Source organism: Echinops telfairi, unplaced genomic scaffold (genome assembly GCF_000313985.2).
Source record: "Echinops telfairi isolate 266 unplaced genomic scaffold, ASM31398v2 ScPeMD7_5592;HRSCAF=6446, whole genome shotgun sequence".
Lineage (NCBI taxonomy): Eukaryota > Metazoa > Chordata > Mammalia > Afrosoricida > Tenrecidae > Echinops > Echinops telfairi.
Window position 1 is genome coordinate 34,320,867 of NW_022109491.1, and position 17,749 is coordinate 34,338,615.

At 43.0% G+C, this 17,749-nt stretch overlaps 1 protein-coding gene across 1 annotated transcript in view; it reads left to right on the top strand.

Annotated features, from left to right (window-relative positions):
• The first annotated feature begins 13 nt into the window (after window positions 1-13).
• The window catches only part of PLCB1 (phospholipase C beta 1), an 842,442-nt gene continuing 824,706 nt past the window's right edge, over window positions 14-17,749 (top strand). Inside the window, exons 1-2 of the mRNA XM_030887038.2 lie at window positions 14-133; window positions 16,552-16,629. Coding sequence (XP_030742898.1) covers window positions 35-133; window positions 16,552-16,629 — 177 coding nt within the window. The 5' untranslated portion in view covers window positions 14-34. The remainder of the gene's footprint in view (window positions 134-16,551; window positions 16,630-17,749) is intronic.

The following is a 17,749-nucleotide window of genomic DNA, read 5'->3' on the forward strand; positions in this document are numbered from 1 at the left end:
CGCCCCGGGTCCCCCGGAGCCCCGATGAGCCCCGATGGCCGGAGCACAGCCCGGCGTGCACGCCTTGCAACTCAAGCCCGTGTGTGTGTCCGACGGCCTCAAGAAGGGCACCAAATTCGTCAAGTGGGATGATGTAAGTGTTGGGGCGGCGGGGTGAGCGGCGTGGGGGTGGGGCGAGGGGCGCGTTATGCAATGGGGGCGCTGGGAGCCCGCGGGGGCGCCCCGGTTGGCATCCGCCAGGACAGGTGGCCCAGCGCAGGGGCCTTGCGCGCGCCCCGGTGCCCCTGGGGTTCAGGCGTGGAGGGCTCTCCCGGGTTGGGGTGAGCGGAGTGGGGAGCGAGGTGTCAGTGACCGCTGGAAGAGTTTGGAAAGTGAGGAGCGGGAAGTTGGGACCCGCTGGAAAGCGCCCGAGCGGGATGCAGACGCTCCCCTCTAGGCTCTGGGACGCACCCCCTGAGGACTTGGCCTTGCTCCTGGTCCCACCAGCAATGGACCCAAACTCTGAAATCGTTGAGTGATTTTTAGCCCTCCGTCCGAGCGTGTCTGAGGCCGCCCTTTCGGCAGAGGACACAGCCGTCCAGCCGACAGGTGGTCTTTGATGCCAAACTTCAGCGCCTGGCGCTAGAGCAAGGGACCTTGAGAAGGCCGGGCCGAATGCCCCCAGGAGGACTGGCGGGCACGACGGGCAGGGCGGAGGCTGCAGGAGGGCTCCGTGAGCTTCCCCCCTCCCCTGTCCTCTCGTTCTGCAGATCCGCCAGAAAGTTCCCCCATGCCTTACTTGTACCCTTTCACCAGGGAGAGGCGCCCTGTTGGCATAGGGGTTACTCGTTGGGCTGCTGAGCACCAGGTCAGCAGTTCTTAACCACCCGCTGCTCCACAGCACGAGAAGAGACAGTCTGGGAAACCCACAGGAGTTGTGCTACCCGGTCCTCTAGGGTCATTGTGAGTCTGAATGTCCTCAAGGACAGTGGGCGTTTTTATCAGGTAGGACAGAGCCGAGCCCAGCCAGGATCTCCAGTGCTTCACCTGAGGTCCCAGTGACCCTTCCCCCCACAATTGTCTTCAAAGAGAAGCAGATTAGAAATCCTCTTGGGAGCCTGTAAATCTGCCCTGGGAGGACTTTATTTCATCTATTTTATGTCCTGGATGTCACTCCAATGGTTTGATACGAACAAACCATGGGAATAATTTCAAGCTATCGGGAGCTTAGGAAATTTAGGTCCAAAGAACCAAGACATCTCTTCAGCAGGAGGAATTATAGGAGAATGAAGCGTTCTTTTTGCTGAAAAGATTTCCCACCCAGTAAATTATAGCCTGTTAGCCTCCAGGGTATTTTTCTTTAATCTTCTTAAGTCATTTTCCAGTGTCTGAAAACAATTTAAATATTCCAGGTAGTGAATTCAATTACTTAGCCGAGTGCATCTATGTCTATATTTTGTCTGTTGGGAAGTGCAAACAGAACTTTGGAGTTGGAGCCACAGCTTCCGTGAAAGATAATGCCGGCTATTAAATGCTATAGGCAAGGAATGTAACCATGAAAGGTTTTACCACGGAAGAGCAGACTCTTTTTACACTTTTCTCCTGATGCTCCAGTCTCGTTGGGCTTGATACTTTGGTAAATGGAATAGAATCAAAACAATAATTTTAGACACAGATTAAGTGCATTGTGTGTGCCAGGGTGTGGGGGGTGGGGGTGGGGGAAGAAAAACTGCAGTTCAACAACAAATAAAAGTTTTGCCTATCTTGGGTTCTTACAACAGAGAGCAAATGTGACGAAAGATTAATCGAAACAGTGAGGGGAGAAAGTACTTCACAGAAGGCAAAAGGGAGTTTCGCAGAAGCACTACATTTTCCCCCCTTAATGTGATGATTTAACAACTTTGTTCTGAATGATGGTCCAGAAGTTCTTTTTTGGAAGACAATACCTAGTGTTGCTTTGAAAATGAAGGTCTCTTGCAAACGCATTTGGATACATCCAGGTAGGTGATTTTTATTTTAAGCACAAATCTTTTGTGCTCACTTACATGTGCCAGGCCCTCCACTGGATCCTGTGGAGGTGGTGAAGAAAGTAGACAGATTCTCTGCTCCTGTGGACCGTACCACTGAAGACAGAAAGTTATCAAGAACATCGTGAGAGAGAGATCTTGTGCTTGGGGTGACATGAACAGAGCAGTGCAGGGGAGAAACCACAGGTCAAAATCCGCCTGAAAGAGAAGATGCAAAGAACTACCCCAAAGCATCACAGAAGGGCGTTTCTGGGGAGGGACTATAGGAACAATGTTGGCACGAAGGAGATGCCAGTAGAATCGCAATTCTTTTTTAAGCGAGAACTCCGATCGCAAACAAGGGTCAAGACATCTGGAATATGTGCACTATGCTGGAAGTGCCTTCATGCTCCTGGTTTCCAGGGTGCTCCGTGGACTAGGAGGGGCCCAGGCTTTCACAGCTGTGCTTTATCTTCCTCATGTGTTGTCCCTCTACAGCTTCCAGCTGAAGAATTGTACTTGCGGACTCTTTCATCCACCCTTTAAAAACACCTCTCCAGTTGCTGTCACGGTGATTCCAACTCTTGGTGACCCACTGTATGTCAGGCTGAAGCTCCTCCCGGGGGGTTTCAGGGTGACCTTTCAGAGCAGAGCCTCAGACCTCTTTATTCAAGGCCCCTTTGGTGGGTTTGAACCACCACCCTTTCAGTTAAGTAACCTACTGCGTGTGCCCCTTAGGGAGTTCCTCTTGGCAGTTTAGGTTATTATTAGTTGGCTGTTTGTCTTGCATCTTATGAGACTGGTGTGTTGAAGGCACAAGTTCCATTGTGTCCTGCTGGAAGATAAAGTTCCCTATGGAGTGAGAAGTGTCATTCAGAAAGTGCAAGGCATGCCTAAATTGTTGGCAAATCAATAAAGTCAGCATGTGCCCATGGCTACTGTGAGGCTGAGTCAATAGCTTTAACTCGGAATTAACCAGTCCCGTCAGGCAGCAGGAGCCCTGGTGACACTGTTAGGTACGAATAGCACTGTAACAACAAGGTTATCAGTTCAAAACCACCAATGGCGTCCGAGGAAGCAAAATGAGCCGTTCCCTTTTAGGAAAGACAGTGCTCCTCCCTTAAAGATTTACAGCCTCAGAAACCCACCGGCCCCAATCTACTCTGTCCTCTGAGTTTGCTATGAGTCTGAATTGACTTGGTGCGAGTGAGGCTTTCTTTTGGTTTGCTTCGTTTTGTTTTAAAGAATGGATAACATCTAACCGTCATGGCCAAACCTGGTTCTCCAGAAGGTGTCGAGCACATTAGCCTGTTTCAGTGGTCATATCACAGCATACAACTTTATCCTTGTGTTTCTTTACTGTTCTAGTATTATCAGACTCTGGTGGTGGGAACGTGGGGGTAAAGGACATTGTGGGAAAATTCTGGTGAGAATGGATATTTTTCTGCACAACCTACACAGAAGCTCAGTGAGAACTTTTGTATAATTTGGCAACTGCCATTGGAATTTCCAAATTACAGAGCAAAACGACAGGATGGCAGTGACACGAGTAATGAAGGTGCAGATGGGAAGGGTTCCTGAGGTGGAAACTCAGCAGTAGTCACTTGGGGAAAGGATCCAAGGTGTAGGGAAGAAATAGCTTTTAGATCCACTTTTGGCGACCGATACAGCTTGTGGCAGGGGCGTTAGATTAGAAGGTTAATAAAGTTCTCACCGGCATCAAATTGATGCCGACTCCTAGTGACCCTATAGGGCAGGGTAGAGCTGCCCCGTGAGTTTCTGAGATTTGAACTAACAGAAGTAGAACGTCCCAGTCTTTCTCCCAAGGAGGGGCTGGTGATTTGGAACTTGGGAATCTTGCAGTTTGCAGCCTCACCCTAACCACCACCAGGCTTCTTCCAGAAAGCTAATAGTGCCTCCTCCTTTGCCACTTAAAGCAGCCCAAAGAGCGTAGTGAATTTTCTTCATGACCCTCAGTAAGTACTGTAAAAGGAAGAATGTAACTGTGCCCCCATCAACAGAGTCACTCAAGTTATTTTGAGTTTGTATCAGCATATAATACTACACACAGAAAGAGCCACAGATCTTCTGTCTACTTAAATCAGTGTCCACATAATCGGCATCAGATCAAGAAACAGGACTGCCAGCCCAGGTAGCTCCCACGTGCTCCTTTTTGATGACGATCCCCCCTCTCAAGAGTAGCCGTATCCAGGTCAGTTTTGCCTGACTTTGATTTCAAACAACTCTTGTTATTTTGAATGAAAAGAAAACGACCCCCTTCAGCCTAAATACATTTTGATTATTGCTGAGTTGACCCTCTTGAAAGGCAACAAAAATGACTTTTCTTTAGCTAAAATGGTTCTTCACTCGAGCCATCTTGGTCCCAAGGTGAACCCTGAGAAAGCAGCAGGTGTGCAAATGCTGGGCCGCTGAAATGGTTCAACAAAGCTCTGGTAATTTGGCAAAGAAATGCAATGGCCACAAGATGTCAGGGGCAAAGCAAAGCAGGCTGGTTCAGGGCTGTTGCTGCAGAAGCAATACTTTTTCTCTCCTAGGTTTTCATTCTTCTCTTGCCTGACATTGGCATTCACTGTGTATGAGCACTAGGATTATTCACTCTGCACAGCTGGTATCTTTCATTGGACATTTAAGCTACCAGTAAATAAGGTCAAATTATATTTGCCTGCAGTTACATTTATATGGGAGGGACACTTTTTTTTTTTTTTTAATGTAGTAGCCTGTAGTTAAATGTGTCTGTTCAACCTTGCTTCATGTGACCATGAACAAGAAGTGCCAGCAGAAACTGGAAAGAGACTGATTGTGACTTGTTGACTAGTGTTAGGAGCTTCCTCTAAAATGTCAAATCCTCAATAATGCTCAATGTTAATTTTCTTCTGATCAGTGAGAATGAAAGGTTCCCGTGCTGCTCTCAAACACTCTCCGTGCTCAAATTTCACAATGCTCGCTTTTTCAGTCTCCTCCATGTCACTCACCAACACTTCACTCACTGTCACTGAGTCGAAGCCGACTCATAGCAGCCTCATAGGACAGAGTGGTCCCTTTGGGTTTCTGAAACTTTAAATCTTTATGGGAGTGTAGAGTCTCATCTTTCCCCCAAGGAGGGCTGGTGGGTTTCAGCCACTGACTGTGTGGCCAGCAGCTCCATTTGTAGCCCTCTCCACCGTCAGGGGCCAGCAGTCTGTCCATGGCCCTCTGTACAAGGGCAAGAGAACGGAATCAATATTCCAGAGAAGACCTGCTCCACCAGGAACCAGTGGTATTGGCCAAGTAGGTCAAGGAGCTAGGTCAGTGACATACATTGTCCAAACAAAGCCATCGGTTTATATTAAAAACACACACACAGCTAAACCAACAAAAACAACAAACATTAACCAAAATAAGATATAAAGGAAGGTCAGACTTCTTAACTTCTTTCTGGTTTTCCTCTGTTTTCTTTTAAGGTCTTACTTTGATTTTATTATGTAATGCTAATATTAATTTTGGAAATGTTCATTTCATTTTTTATTCTGAAAGAAAAATGCTTACATGTAATCATTCATGTTGACTAGATGTATACATTTATCAAGAAAATAGATGATCATAAATGGGGAAACCTACTATTATAAAAATATGGCAAAAAGAAAGTATTTACTAAAATAAACATTTCCAAAATTAAAATTAACACAGAGGCCTGGGAGTGTAGTGGTTACACATTGGGTCAACAGTTCAAAACTACAAGCTACTCCAGAGAAGAAAAATGAGGCCTCCTACTCCTGTAGAGATTTAGAGCCTGGGAAACTCACAGGATGTGTTCGGCCCTCTCCTATAGTCAGTATGCGTAGCATTGAGTTTGGTTTTTTGAGGGAGTATGAACCCCAAAGTAAACATATCCAGCATTTGTTTTCCATTTTTAGGGCTTTTTAGCTCATCATGTTCGGTTAATATTTTTTTCCAAAATTTTATTATTGCCTTAAAGTTTATGAGCCATTTCAGCGCGAAATATAGTTATTAAAGAAAACACTCTTTACTTACTTAGTCATAGCACATATCAGAACAAGATATTTATTATCTAGAAGGTTAACAAACTACGCTGTTTTCCCATTAAAAATTAATCTTTGGAAGTTATTTGTGAAGCAGGTAAGAGAAACTTAATTTTGATTAATTTTATAGAGGGGGTCATAATGTTTTTAAGTGTTGTCCATTTGGTTCCACCTGAGCAACTCTGTGATGAAATGCCATGATCTTTTTATTCCGTTTCCCCATGAACTTGGGGGCCCACTCATGCAACAGACGGAAACACTGCGTGGTGCTGAGCCCTCCTCAGTTGTTGCTCTGTTTGAGCTCAGTGCTGCAGCCACTGTGTCAACCTCTCTTATTAAGACTCTTCCTCTTTTTGCTGAACCTCAACCCTGCGGAGTCCAGCCCATTCACACGTGTAACGTGTGTGAAGTCTCGCCGTCCTCGCCACTAATAAGAATCCTGGCTGTATTTCTTCCAAGATTTATTTGTTTGTTCTTCTGGCAACCCAGGATATATTCATCATTCTTCACCAAGACAGTAACTCAAAGACATCTGTCCTTCTTTATTCATTGCCTAGTGTTTGCCTGCATATGAGACCAAATAAAGGACCATGGCTTGAGGCAGGTGCACCTCAGCTCTCAAAGTGACATCTTTGCTTTTGAACACTTTCAATTCTTCATCCCTTCCGAGGAGTGCTGCCTTTGCTATGGGTGTGGCTCACTGAGCATCTCTCCCCGTGATCAGAACTTCAGTCATTAATACAGAGTCTGGAAACCTAATGCTCCATTCTCACAATCCCTTCAATTTAAGTTGCACTCACTAGATGCAGAAAGCAGAAATATGAAGTTGGGAGAGTAGAAAGGTGACGGAGGCCACATTTATGTATCTTTTAGTTTATTTCTACTGATATGTAAGATGCAGAAGTCCCATCTTTCCTAATATTTCTCCAGTGCACCTTTTGCATGTTTTTGGAAATGAAGGGGCAGTTGTGACAGAGATTGCTTCCTGTTCCTTACTCTTTCCTCATCCTAAATAAGGCATTAATTAATCACCAGTATTAAATCCCATTACTTCCAAAACACCGAAAGAGGTTTCTATTTTCTGCATTAAAATCTGTCAAACACAGCCCTCTGGGTCTTGAATTTCCATGAGTTTTAGTCTTACTGTGTAATGGCTATCCATATATCCAAATAATATCCAAATATTTTTTCCCCTCTTAGTCTACAGTAAAATGGGTTGTGCTATAATGCAGTACTGGGAGTGGATCCTGATAACAAACACTTGTAAATGCCTTTTTGATGGAATATGCTGTCATTAAATTAATTCCAACTTATAGTAATTCATAGAGAGGGTATATTTATCTCCAGCAAAATGGCTGGGTTTCAATGGCCAACCTTGAGGTGAGCTGTCCAGCGCTTCTTCCACAGCACCACCAGGGCTCCTGATTTTGAATCACCTAATTATTTAAAATTTTCTACATTTACCTATATTCAGTCATCTAAACAATCTTGAGTGGTAGCAAGCGAACAAGTATGATTCCTATTTTTCCATCGAGGCAAACAGATTTGCCTAAGAATGTGCAACCCATTATAGCAGAATGTAAAACTAGATCTACTGCTTCTATTTAGGACCCATTTCCACGGTGTCCTCAAACAGGGATTTTCAGTCACAAAAGAATCTTGATGGAGTCCAGATAAAAATCCCTGTTGAAAATAAATCCATTCACATTTCCAAAGAAGGCCCTTGGCTTTAGAGTCATGCACATGAAGCCTACGTCCAAAAGCAATGTCATTCCTTTGGGGTTAATTCTGACTTGTAGTGACATTACAGGACAGAATATGTAAAATCCACTTTTTGATATCACCTTATATGAGAGTATCGAAAAACGTTAGTGCCACTTTGTAGGAAACAGCATGTCTCAGCTATAGAGGCCAGTGTGGGCTCTGTAGTCTTTGCAAAGGTTCTCCATTATTCAACCAGGGTGGAAATGGTATTAAACATTTTTCATTGGGGAAAATGTGACCATTTTCTGCCCAGCAGGGTTTTTTTTTTGTCTTTACAGCTTACCAGGAAGCTTCAAAATTTTATGGAGAATGGACTTAAAAGCACATCTACAAGAGGAATAATAACACTAATGGTGTTCATATTTTAGAATAATTGGTCTTTTGGGGTCAAGGGGGCAGCCTTTACCCACAAACGAAGTTCAGAAGGCTTCTGAAAGAAGGAGGAGGAATGGAGACAGGGAATAAGGAGGAAGTGGGATGGTTAATGTCACATTGAGAGGATGGCAATGAATAAGATGAAATAGAATATGTACGAATCATTGAATGTAAACCGATGCTCTGCTCTCCAAACCTTCATTCAATTCACAATACAATGTTTAAAAGATACAATTTTTACATGAAGTATTTGAAGCCCCCTTATATTTTCCAATATACTTTTTGTTTTTTGCTGGATTTAAGGCTCAGCCTTTGGATTCTCCATTAAATTGTTGATTTTGGAAAATTAAAGATGTTGCAGTCATAAAGGAAGTGTAGAAGATCACTCACCTCCCCCAACCACGACTCAGCATGGCTTTGAATTCAAGGTCCTCCACTGAGAAGCCCGGTCTAGAGTAACAAGGCTCAATCACGCCAGCTGCACTTCCAGAGAAAGATGGGGCTGGCTGCTCAGCAGAGACTTAGAGCTTTGGAAACACCATGGGGCCATTCTACTCGGTGCACCTGGCTCTCTGTGAGGTAGAATGGACTTAATGGCAGTGAGTTTGGGTTTTGAGCTTTGGTAAATTACAACTGGAGTCCTGTATGGGTCATTGTTAACTGAAAGGTTGTGTCTACCCAAAGACACCTTGCAAGATTTGGTGATATCGTGCCAAGTAAACGAGCCTTAGGAAACCCTGTGGGGCACAGCTCTCTGACACATGGGGGCACCATTATTTGAAATTGATTTGATGGCAACTGGTGTCTATGACAAGTGGCCTAAGGTTCCTTCAAGGCCATCATTTATGTAATCTGAATTCTTTCCCAAAGGTCCGGCACTCAGAACGTACTCAGGGGGAGAGAGGCATGCTCCGTCTCTTGCTAATGGTGGGTTCTGGCTAACCTTGAGGCTAACCTGAAGTGCATCAGTTTCTCCTGAGACCTTGGTAACTGGCTACTTGTAGCTTTGGTTGGACAGCTTGCCTTAAGCCCCAACTTCCCACGGGAAATCCCTTGATTCCCAAGGGACTTTGGGGCCTTCTTAAACAGGTGTTCTCCATATGAGTGTGAGGAGCAGTCTCCTTATGATAGATAGCTGACCGCTGAATATCATGTCCTGTAAGGTCAATGGTCAATATAGCCTAAGTTTGACTGTGTACCCCATTGTGATCCACTATTGGTTAAGAATTGTGATTTTAAGTTCATTTATATCTTATTCTGAATGTTACCAACCAGTGATTTCTGTTTTCTGAAAAGATGCTCATACGTCTACGGGGAGATAGGCACGTAAGTTAGTCATGGCAGCAGCAGTCAATAAATCAGACGCTAGATTTCAGTGTCCAAATTTGCTATGTAAGAGCTACGGAAAGTGTTAAAGGGCGAGGATGTTACTTTGTGGACTAAGGTGTGTTTGCCACAAGCCATGGCATTTTCCACTGCCTCCTATGCATCGGCGAGCTGAACATTGAGTTAGGAAGACTGCATCTATCCTGGACTGCCGGAAGAATAAACAAAGCTGTCTTCGAAGTTTAATCAGAATGCTCCTTAGAAGCAAGGATGGTGAGACTTTGTCTCACACGCTCGGACTTCTTTTCACGGGAGATCAGTCCCCAGAAAAAGACATCGTGCTAGGTAAAGTAGTGAGCCAGCGAAAAAGAAGAAAGCTCCTTAAAGAGATGGATTGCCTCAGTGATTACTGCAGTGGGCTTTCCTCACATAACCAATGTGCGGATGGTGCAGGGCTGGGTAGTGTTTCCTTTGGTTGCACATAGTTTGCTGTGAGTTAGAGCCAGCTTGACAGCATACAACAACACCAACACCAACAACACCAAAATGGCTTTTAGTGGGCCAAGGATGAGTAGGGAAGCTTGGGAAATGTACTTTCTGTGAAGATATTCTGTAGGGTGTTATAATAGTGAATACAGGATACTATGCATTTGTCAAAACTCACAGAATTATGCAAGGCAAAGAGTGAAATGTTAATGTAAGCTATCAACTTAAAAAGAATGTTAATAATTTGCCAACATTGTATCCATTTTAGCAAAGGCAGGACATTAATGTAAAATATTAGTAATAGATTAACAATGGGGTAATTATGTCCTGAATGGTGGTGGAGGGCACACACCACTCCATTCCCACCTTCTCAGCCCTCCAAAGTCTTCCTGTCTTACCTGCACTATTTTGATATTTTTTTTACCAAGGCTACTGAGAACCTGCTATGTCCCAAACTCAACTGGTATTTTTCAGCCTCTCACTTTTTTTTTTGGTAACATCTATCTCTCCATTCATTCATCAACATTCCCAGGGAAAATAGTATTGATCCCTTCTATAAGACAGGTATTTTGCTAGTGTTCTGGCTTTGTTTAATAATGGCATATGATTTGGTTCTCTCCTCATGGATTGTCTATTCCAGCGGGGGAGATAGATTCTAAACAGAAGCATTATAATTTGATTATAACAGTTACAGGGACTATATCAACAAGTGTAGAAGGGTCACTGGGGTGATTTCATTCATGGAGAGACGGGAGTAATTGGTGGGACTTACTCAGGCCGCATTGAGGGAGAAGGAGTGCTGTGGACAGAGGGAGTACATGTGATGTAAGGTGTTCTGAGAAGGGAAGGGGCCCCCATGGTGATTTTGAAGGCCTGAGTGAAATCCAAAAAGCAGAAGGGAAAGCAGCCGGTGAGGATTGTGGCTCAGATAATGCTGGCAAGGTACCAAGGGCCAGAGTATACTGCCGAGGTCACTGCCAAAATTTAGCAGCCATTCAAGCCACATTTATCAAGCTCAGCTATTATGGATCCACAGACCGATGGTGGGTTTGAGCCACCAACCTCTTGTTAGGAGCTCAGGGCCTAACTCACTATTTCACCAGTGCCCCGTTTGTTATTGGGAGCTGGATACGTGTTTGTTGTGAGAGACTGGCCTACATAGCCCCAAGCCTATATTGAGTAGATGCCATTAGCAACCCCCCAGCTGTGATAACCAAAATTGTCATGGAATAATGCTAAATCTCTCCTAGAATTCAGAACGTCCCTTGGTTGGAAACCACTGAATTAAAAAAAGATTTCTAGTAGAGAAATGTACCTGTACTCTTAACTGACTTTGAATGTATCGAGCCACTTTGCCCTCTTTTGGTCTTTCTCTCCGCCATATCTGCCCCCATGTCCCCTCACACAAGTGGCTGGGACATCCCTACAGAGGTGGGCCACAGCATGAGGGTCAGTGAAATGTAAATTGAAACCACAATGAGGAACCACATCAGACCCTCCAGGCCATACCACAGTGGGATTATCTGTTTGTTCATTTGATATCCTCCCTAAGCAAGGCAGTCCCCTGAGAGTGGGGGTCTGAACTCTGGGCTGGATTCCTAACACAGCGTCTGAAGGAACTCCCTTCATATTTAAAGAACATTTCTTCCGACCTTTCGCTTTATCGCATTTAAAGGCATTTAAAAATAATTTCTCACTAAAAGGCAAAATTATTAATGGTACGTTTCTCAGCTCTTTTGCTTCGCTGCATGCTTTCCTGTATTTGTTGATATTTTACTAAAATCTCATCAATGCTGATTCTCTGGGAACTTTTGTGTCACTGATCCTAATTCAACTGTAGGTTTTGCTTGCCAGACTCCCTTATTCTGTTTTTATTTCATAGTTGAGGCTACCTTGCTGGCTGTGCATCTGATTTTCTGTGATGCTTACAGTTCTTTCTCTTCATATAGCTCCCCGCCCCCATCTCTATGTTTGCTGTATTTGGCCCCACAGCTTCCTGTACAAATCCTATGCGGTGTCTGTGGAACATCTCTGGTTACTTTCTCCTGTTGACTCTGTAATATTGATTACCTTTGTGTGCATGTCTCCATCCATGTGTGGTGTCTAGTAATAGCTTAAGAACATAAGAAAAAAAAATCACTGTAGGGTCAGGCTCCTGGTCAACCTTGACCTGTAGAGTTTTTGATAGTGGTTCTAAGGAATGTGCTGTGGACTGGTTGCAAACTGACCTTCAACTTCACCTTGAGGCTTCAATTAGTACCTTGCAAGTGGTTGAAGAACCAGTAAAAAGTAGCACAGAGGGTGGCAACCAAGTGGTGCTAATCTGAAATTTGAAGGAATATTATTTAGAAAAGAAACCAGACTTAATCTGTACCATTTAGATGTTAAATTGGTGCTCTGGGAGATGCTGGCTGCCTATAACAAAGAAACAAACCAAAAAAACAACAACAAAAAAACGTTCTTACAAGAATTGTCTGATGAGGGAAGCAGGTTGCATTGTGAGCAAGAAGTTCAAGTGTTCCCATAAAAGTTTAGCCTTCCACTGCCCAACAGAGATTTCATGTGAACTGCACATGCAATTTTAAATCGTCAAGTTGTTCTCAGTTGACTTTGAGTCTGCTTTAGTTCATGGCTAAGTCCAGGTATCGAACAAGACATTGCCTGGTACGGCGCCATGTTCACGATCCTATCCAAGTCCCTTGTGGCCACTTTGTGGTACTTTCTAGCCTGGGTGGGGGTGGGAGGGTCATCTTCCAGCACGAATTGGGCAACAGTCTGTAGGTTTTCACTGGGTAATGTTGGGAGTGGATCACTATGGAAGCTCCCCTGCAGCATGCCCTCATGGTGACTCTGCCCGCACTGGAAATGCTGCTGCATTTCAGCTTCCAGCCACTCCGCAGCAATGTGCATGCCGCCATGGACTAACACACTGACAGATGGGTGAATGCATAAGTTCATTAGTACTCTTATGTTTATTTGAAAAATCACCTTATAAACAACACAAATGACTAGCTAGAAATTGATTTCTTAGAGACAGTGTCCTTGGATCCTAAGCTTACTGGTGATTCTCAGGCACCTGTATCATTGTGTATCTGACCTGGATCCTTGCCTCTTGTGATGTCTGCACTGACTGGCAGAGCTGGTTTCCCTCCGTCCACATTTGAAAAAAGAAATGCAGATTCTTAGACCGTACCCCCCACATCCCTGCTGCTGCAGCTTTGAGAGGAGATGTCAAGGTATCTATATATATGTTTGTATTTTCTTAGTGATTCTGACACACCTTAAGGTTGACAAACACTTTGCTTATGGAATATACGTATTATACATAGTAATGAAGATAGAGTGAAAAAATGAGCCTCCTGAGAGATGTGTCAGTTATCCTGAAGTAACATGTTCTGAGAGCCAAAATCCATCTGGAGGTGAAGGATGACCATATTTTTCAAACACTAAATCACAGCATATGTTCTGACAATTAACAGTAGTTTGGATTTAGTTTGGGTGGCTACTTTGGTCTGGGAAGCAATGTAGACATTTCCAGCCTATGTAGGAGGTGGGGGAAAAAGCAGGTGGAATTAAAAATGGATATTCATGTTATTCTGGGTCAAATTCTGCCGTGCTTGGCAAGAATGCCAATTCCAGCTGATCTCGGAATGTTAGAGGTGATTATGGAGGAAGCAAGCAGGGAGCCAAGATAAATGATCATTTAACAGAGGAACTGCAACCGGGGACGAGTGGAGCCAAGACAATGCTGAACAAAGGAGCTTAAATTTGAGGGAGGAGAGGAATGAGCTAGAAATAGCTGTATCTAAAACAAATGAGATCGCCGAGTATAGTGTTCCAAAATATCCATGTGAGTAGTTTCCCTTTGCTCACTTAAATATTTGATGCCCTGTGATCCTTGCAACAAATTGCCACCAAGCTATCATTGAGAATAAGGCTGTACATTCTGATTAGAAATGGACTGGCATGAGGATGATACTCACCTATAAGTGAGTTCAAATTCACCTGGAAGTGGCACTATGTGTTCTGTGAGCCTGTGAGAACAACCCTTCATTTGGGCCTTCACCTGTGAGAAGCTTTGTTATGGCCTTCGCTAGAAAGTGAGGCAGTTGTAGTGCAGTTGGGGATTCTTGCTTGTCTGTGGCTAAGATGCTAACGGGCCTTGAGTGTGATCCTCAGCCCCATCATGGCGGTGGTGCAGGGCCTGGCTGCTTTTGGATGAGTTGTTGGCAGCCAACAATAAGAAGAGTAGAAAGAATTGGATGAAAAATATGGCTATGATTTATTGAAAATATTATTATGAGCTTTCATGTATGTAATTTAATAGGAATCTAAACTGTTTTAAATAATATTTCATGATTAAATTTCTTTCTAGACATATATATTTTATAGTTAAAATGATTTTTTAACATTTTAAGATTTCAGCTAGTATTTCATGAAACACCATAATATTATTATTATTATTATTTTAAATCATTTTATTGGGGGCTCATACAACTCTGATGACAATCCATAAATATACAGCCATTGTATGTCTAGCACATTTGTACATTTGTTGCCCTCATTATTCTCAAAACACTTGCTTTCTACTTAAGCCCTTGGTATCAGCTCCTCATTTTTTCCCCTCACTCCCTGCTCCCTTCTCCCTCATGAACCCTTGATAATTTATAAATTATTATTGTTTTGTCATATCTTACACTTCTCAGATGTCTCCCTACACCCACTTCCCTGTTGTCCATCCCTCAGGGAGGGGGTTATATGTAGATCCTTATAATGGGTTCCTCCTTTCTACCCCACCTTCCCTCCACCCTTCCGGTATTGCCACTCTCACCGCTGGTCCTGAAGGGATCATCTGTCCTGGATTCCCTGTGTTTCCAGTTCCTATCTGTACCAGTGTGCATCCTTTGATCTAGCCAGATTTGTAAGGTAGAATTGGGATCATGATAGTGGGTGGGGAGGAAGCATTTAGGAACTAGAGGAAAGTTGTATGTTTGTTGTATGCACACTGACTGGCTCGTCTCTTCCCTGTGACCCTTCAGTAAGGTGATGTCCAGTTGCCTACACATAGACTTTGGGTCCCCAATCTACACTCCCCCTCATTTACAATGATATGATTTTTTTGTTCTTTGATGCCTGATCCCTGATCCCTTTGACACCTACCTCATGGTCACACAGGTGGCTGTGTTTCTTCCATGTGGGCTTTGTTGCTTGCACACATTTGTCTTGAGCAATCGTGTCGGGAAGGTGTGCATCATGAAATGCCAATTTAATAGAACAAAGTGTTCTTGCATTGAGGAAGTACTTGAGTAGAGGCCCACTTAATATTATTTTTTTTTAACTGCATACTAATTAGGAAAATCAGGATGAACTTTTTTTTAATGAATGTGTTTTTTAACTTAATTTATAACAATAAACATAAATTGGTTTCTTATTATGTACCCAAACACTGGTTTAGGTACTTCACCCAAATTACCCCATTTAATTTTCTCAAGAGCATTTCTGATGTACATATTATTATTATCCCCCCCTCCCAAGCAGTGGACAGTAAGGTGTTGTGAATTAGCAAGCAGACATCTAAACTCAAGTGGAAGGTCTCAAGAGTCCAGCTCTCACCATACAGTGAGACTATAATGATTGTGTAGACCCTAACCATTTTGGCTGTACTATATACCACGAACAACAACCAATACAAATCTCCCAATTATCTCCGGAGGTCCCAAATTTTCATTGCTAGGTCTCTTGATCAGAGAAGAAGATATTACATGCCATAGTTACAGAGTGTGCATGGAAAAGCTGGCATCAACTGTTCGTTTCGGTCTCTTTAAAATTGCCACTCCTGAAAAGGTCTAAGGGTTTCACAGTAAAAATCCACATCTACAGACACGTGTTGTCTTGTGCAGATGGCAGGCCTTTCTGAAAATTGCCAGAAGAAAAGAACACATTTTCTAGAAATGTTTGATATTAAAATTACAATGCACGCAGTTTTTGCTTCATGATATGTACACCCTCAACTTGAAAATTTTGTCTATGAGGTTTTGGGGTGTAAAATTTAAATTTGAAATGATTCTATGTGTTTCTGTCCAAAATAGGCAGAAGAGGGCCATATTTATAGTTACCTTGGAAACAACCAGGCACAAATGCAGTGCTAACTCTCTTTAGTGAAATTCAAAATCACTTCATGGAACAAATGAAATAAAAAGTATTGTCCTCCGGCACAGATCTTAATTAAGTTCCAATCATATAGAATCCACCATGATAAGTCTTATTAAACCTGACTTGGGTATGTCAGTTTGGTGGGGAAACTGGCAATGTCTTAAAAGGTCTTATTCAATATGTGCATCACTCACCTTTTCCTTTTTAAGCTATATACCAACCTGTTCATTGTGGGTGACTCTTCCAAGTCCCTAATTCATAATTCCCATGACGTTAACGTTTCTAGGTCCAGTTTTCAGTATTAGTGTTTCTTAAAACTTGACAGCCCTGGGGTGACCCAACAATTGATGCTATTCTTAAGAGAGAACTTTGTACAGTGACGTATGTTGATCTACATGTTTGCTTGTTTTTAATCCTTCTAGGACTCCACTATTGTTACTCCAATTATTTTGAGGACTGACCCTCAGGGATTTTTCTTCTACTGGACAGATCAAAATAAGGTAAGAGAGGGAAAGTCTTCTCCATTTCTAGCTGGTCACTGCTGCCCCGTGTATTCATCCATCTTACCTACAAGTAGCTCCCTTTCATGGATGACCCTTTGTCATGAAAGATTCTACTTAGAACAGAAACGTATGGCTAAAGTGTCTTGGGATTTTTCAAGGACCCTGGTATGAAATGTTCGATTCACTAGTTTTGCTGTTCTGATCACATTTATTAGGATAAGAACATGGGACTGTAAATTACATTTGGGTTAGAAGAAAATCGGTTAGTGATTTAATTCCTCACCCAACTCTACCCATCAAGATGAAGAAAAATGATGAGACAATCACTTCTGGTCTTAAGGGTTGTAACCTTGGCCTTTCCTTTCTCTCCTTTGTTCCCTTTTGTTCATTAAATTTGATTCCAGCATTAGGAGGAATTTGACCTGGAGGATTTTCTTCCTTAGACTCCACCTGTAACCTTTCAAGAATTTCTTCCCAAATTGACCTACTGCCCACATTACCATGAATTTCGGATTTCATTTATTATGAAACCAATTTAGATGATTCAATATTGAATTATTAAAATGTAGAATGTCTTCAAATCATGAGATTTATTTGAAATTGAGTGGGCAGTTAGACAGGAATAGTCATAGAAAATGGTTATCATCTTAAGAGACATTGCCATCGATCCCCACGTGAATGTAAGAGACCACATACTGTGGAATACATGGCCCTCCGAACCCTGTTATCTGGAGCAGTGGAGGAGGGTTTTTGAGAGGCATTAACTACGTAGTACAACCAACGGACTACTTGGGGCCTCCGATATAATTGCTGAAAGCGCAGCAAATTGTTAGGTTCTTCACAACTCTTTTGTAGGTTGTTATATTTGCCTCCAGGTCATTATCACTTTCACCTGTGAGAGGTGGTATTGAGTTATGCGAATGCAATGGGGTAACCCGCAAAAGGTGACCTCAACCAAGGGGAAGTGCTTAGGGTTCTGACCCAGGGGCCAGTCCTGAATGGGCCTGTTTATTCTTTGAGAATACGTGTGTCCTAGAGCCATCTGAAGCTATTGAAGGTTTTTAGATCTGTATAAATTTCAAATAGGATTAAAGTGTAAAGCCACAAAACGAATGCC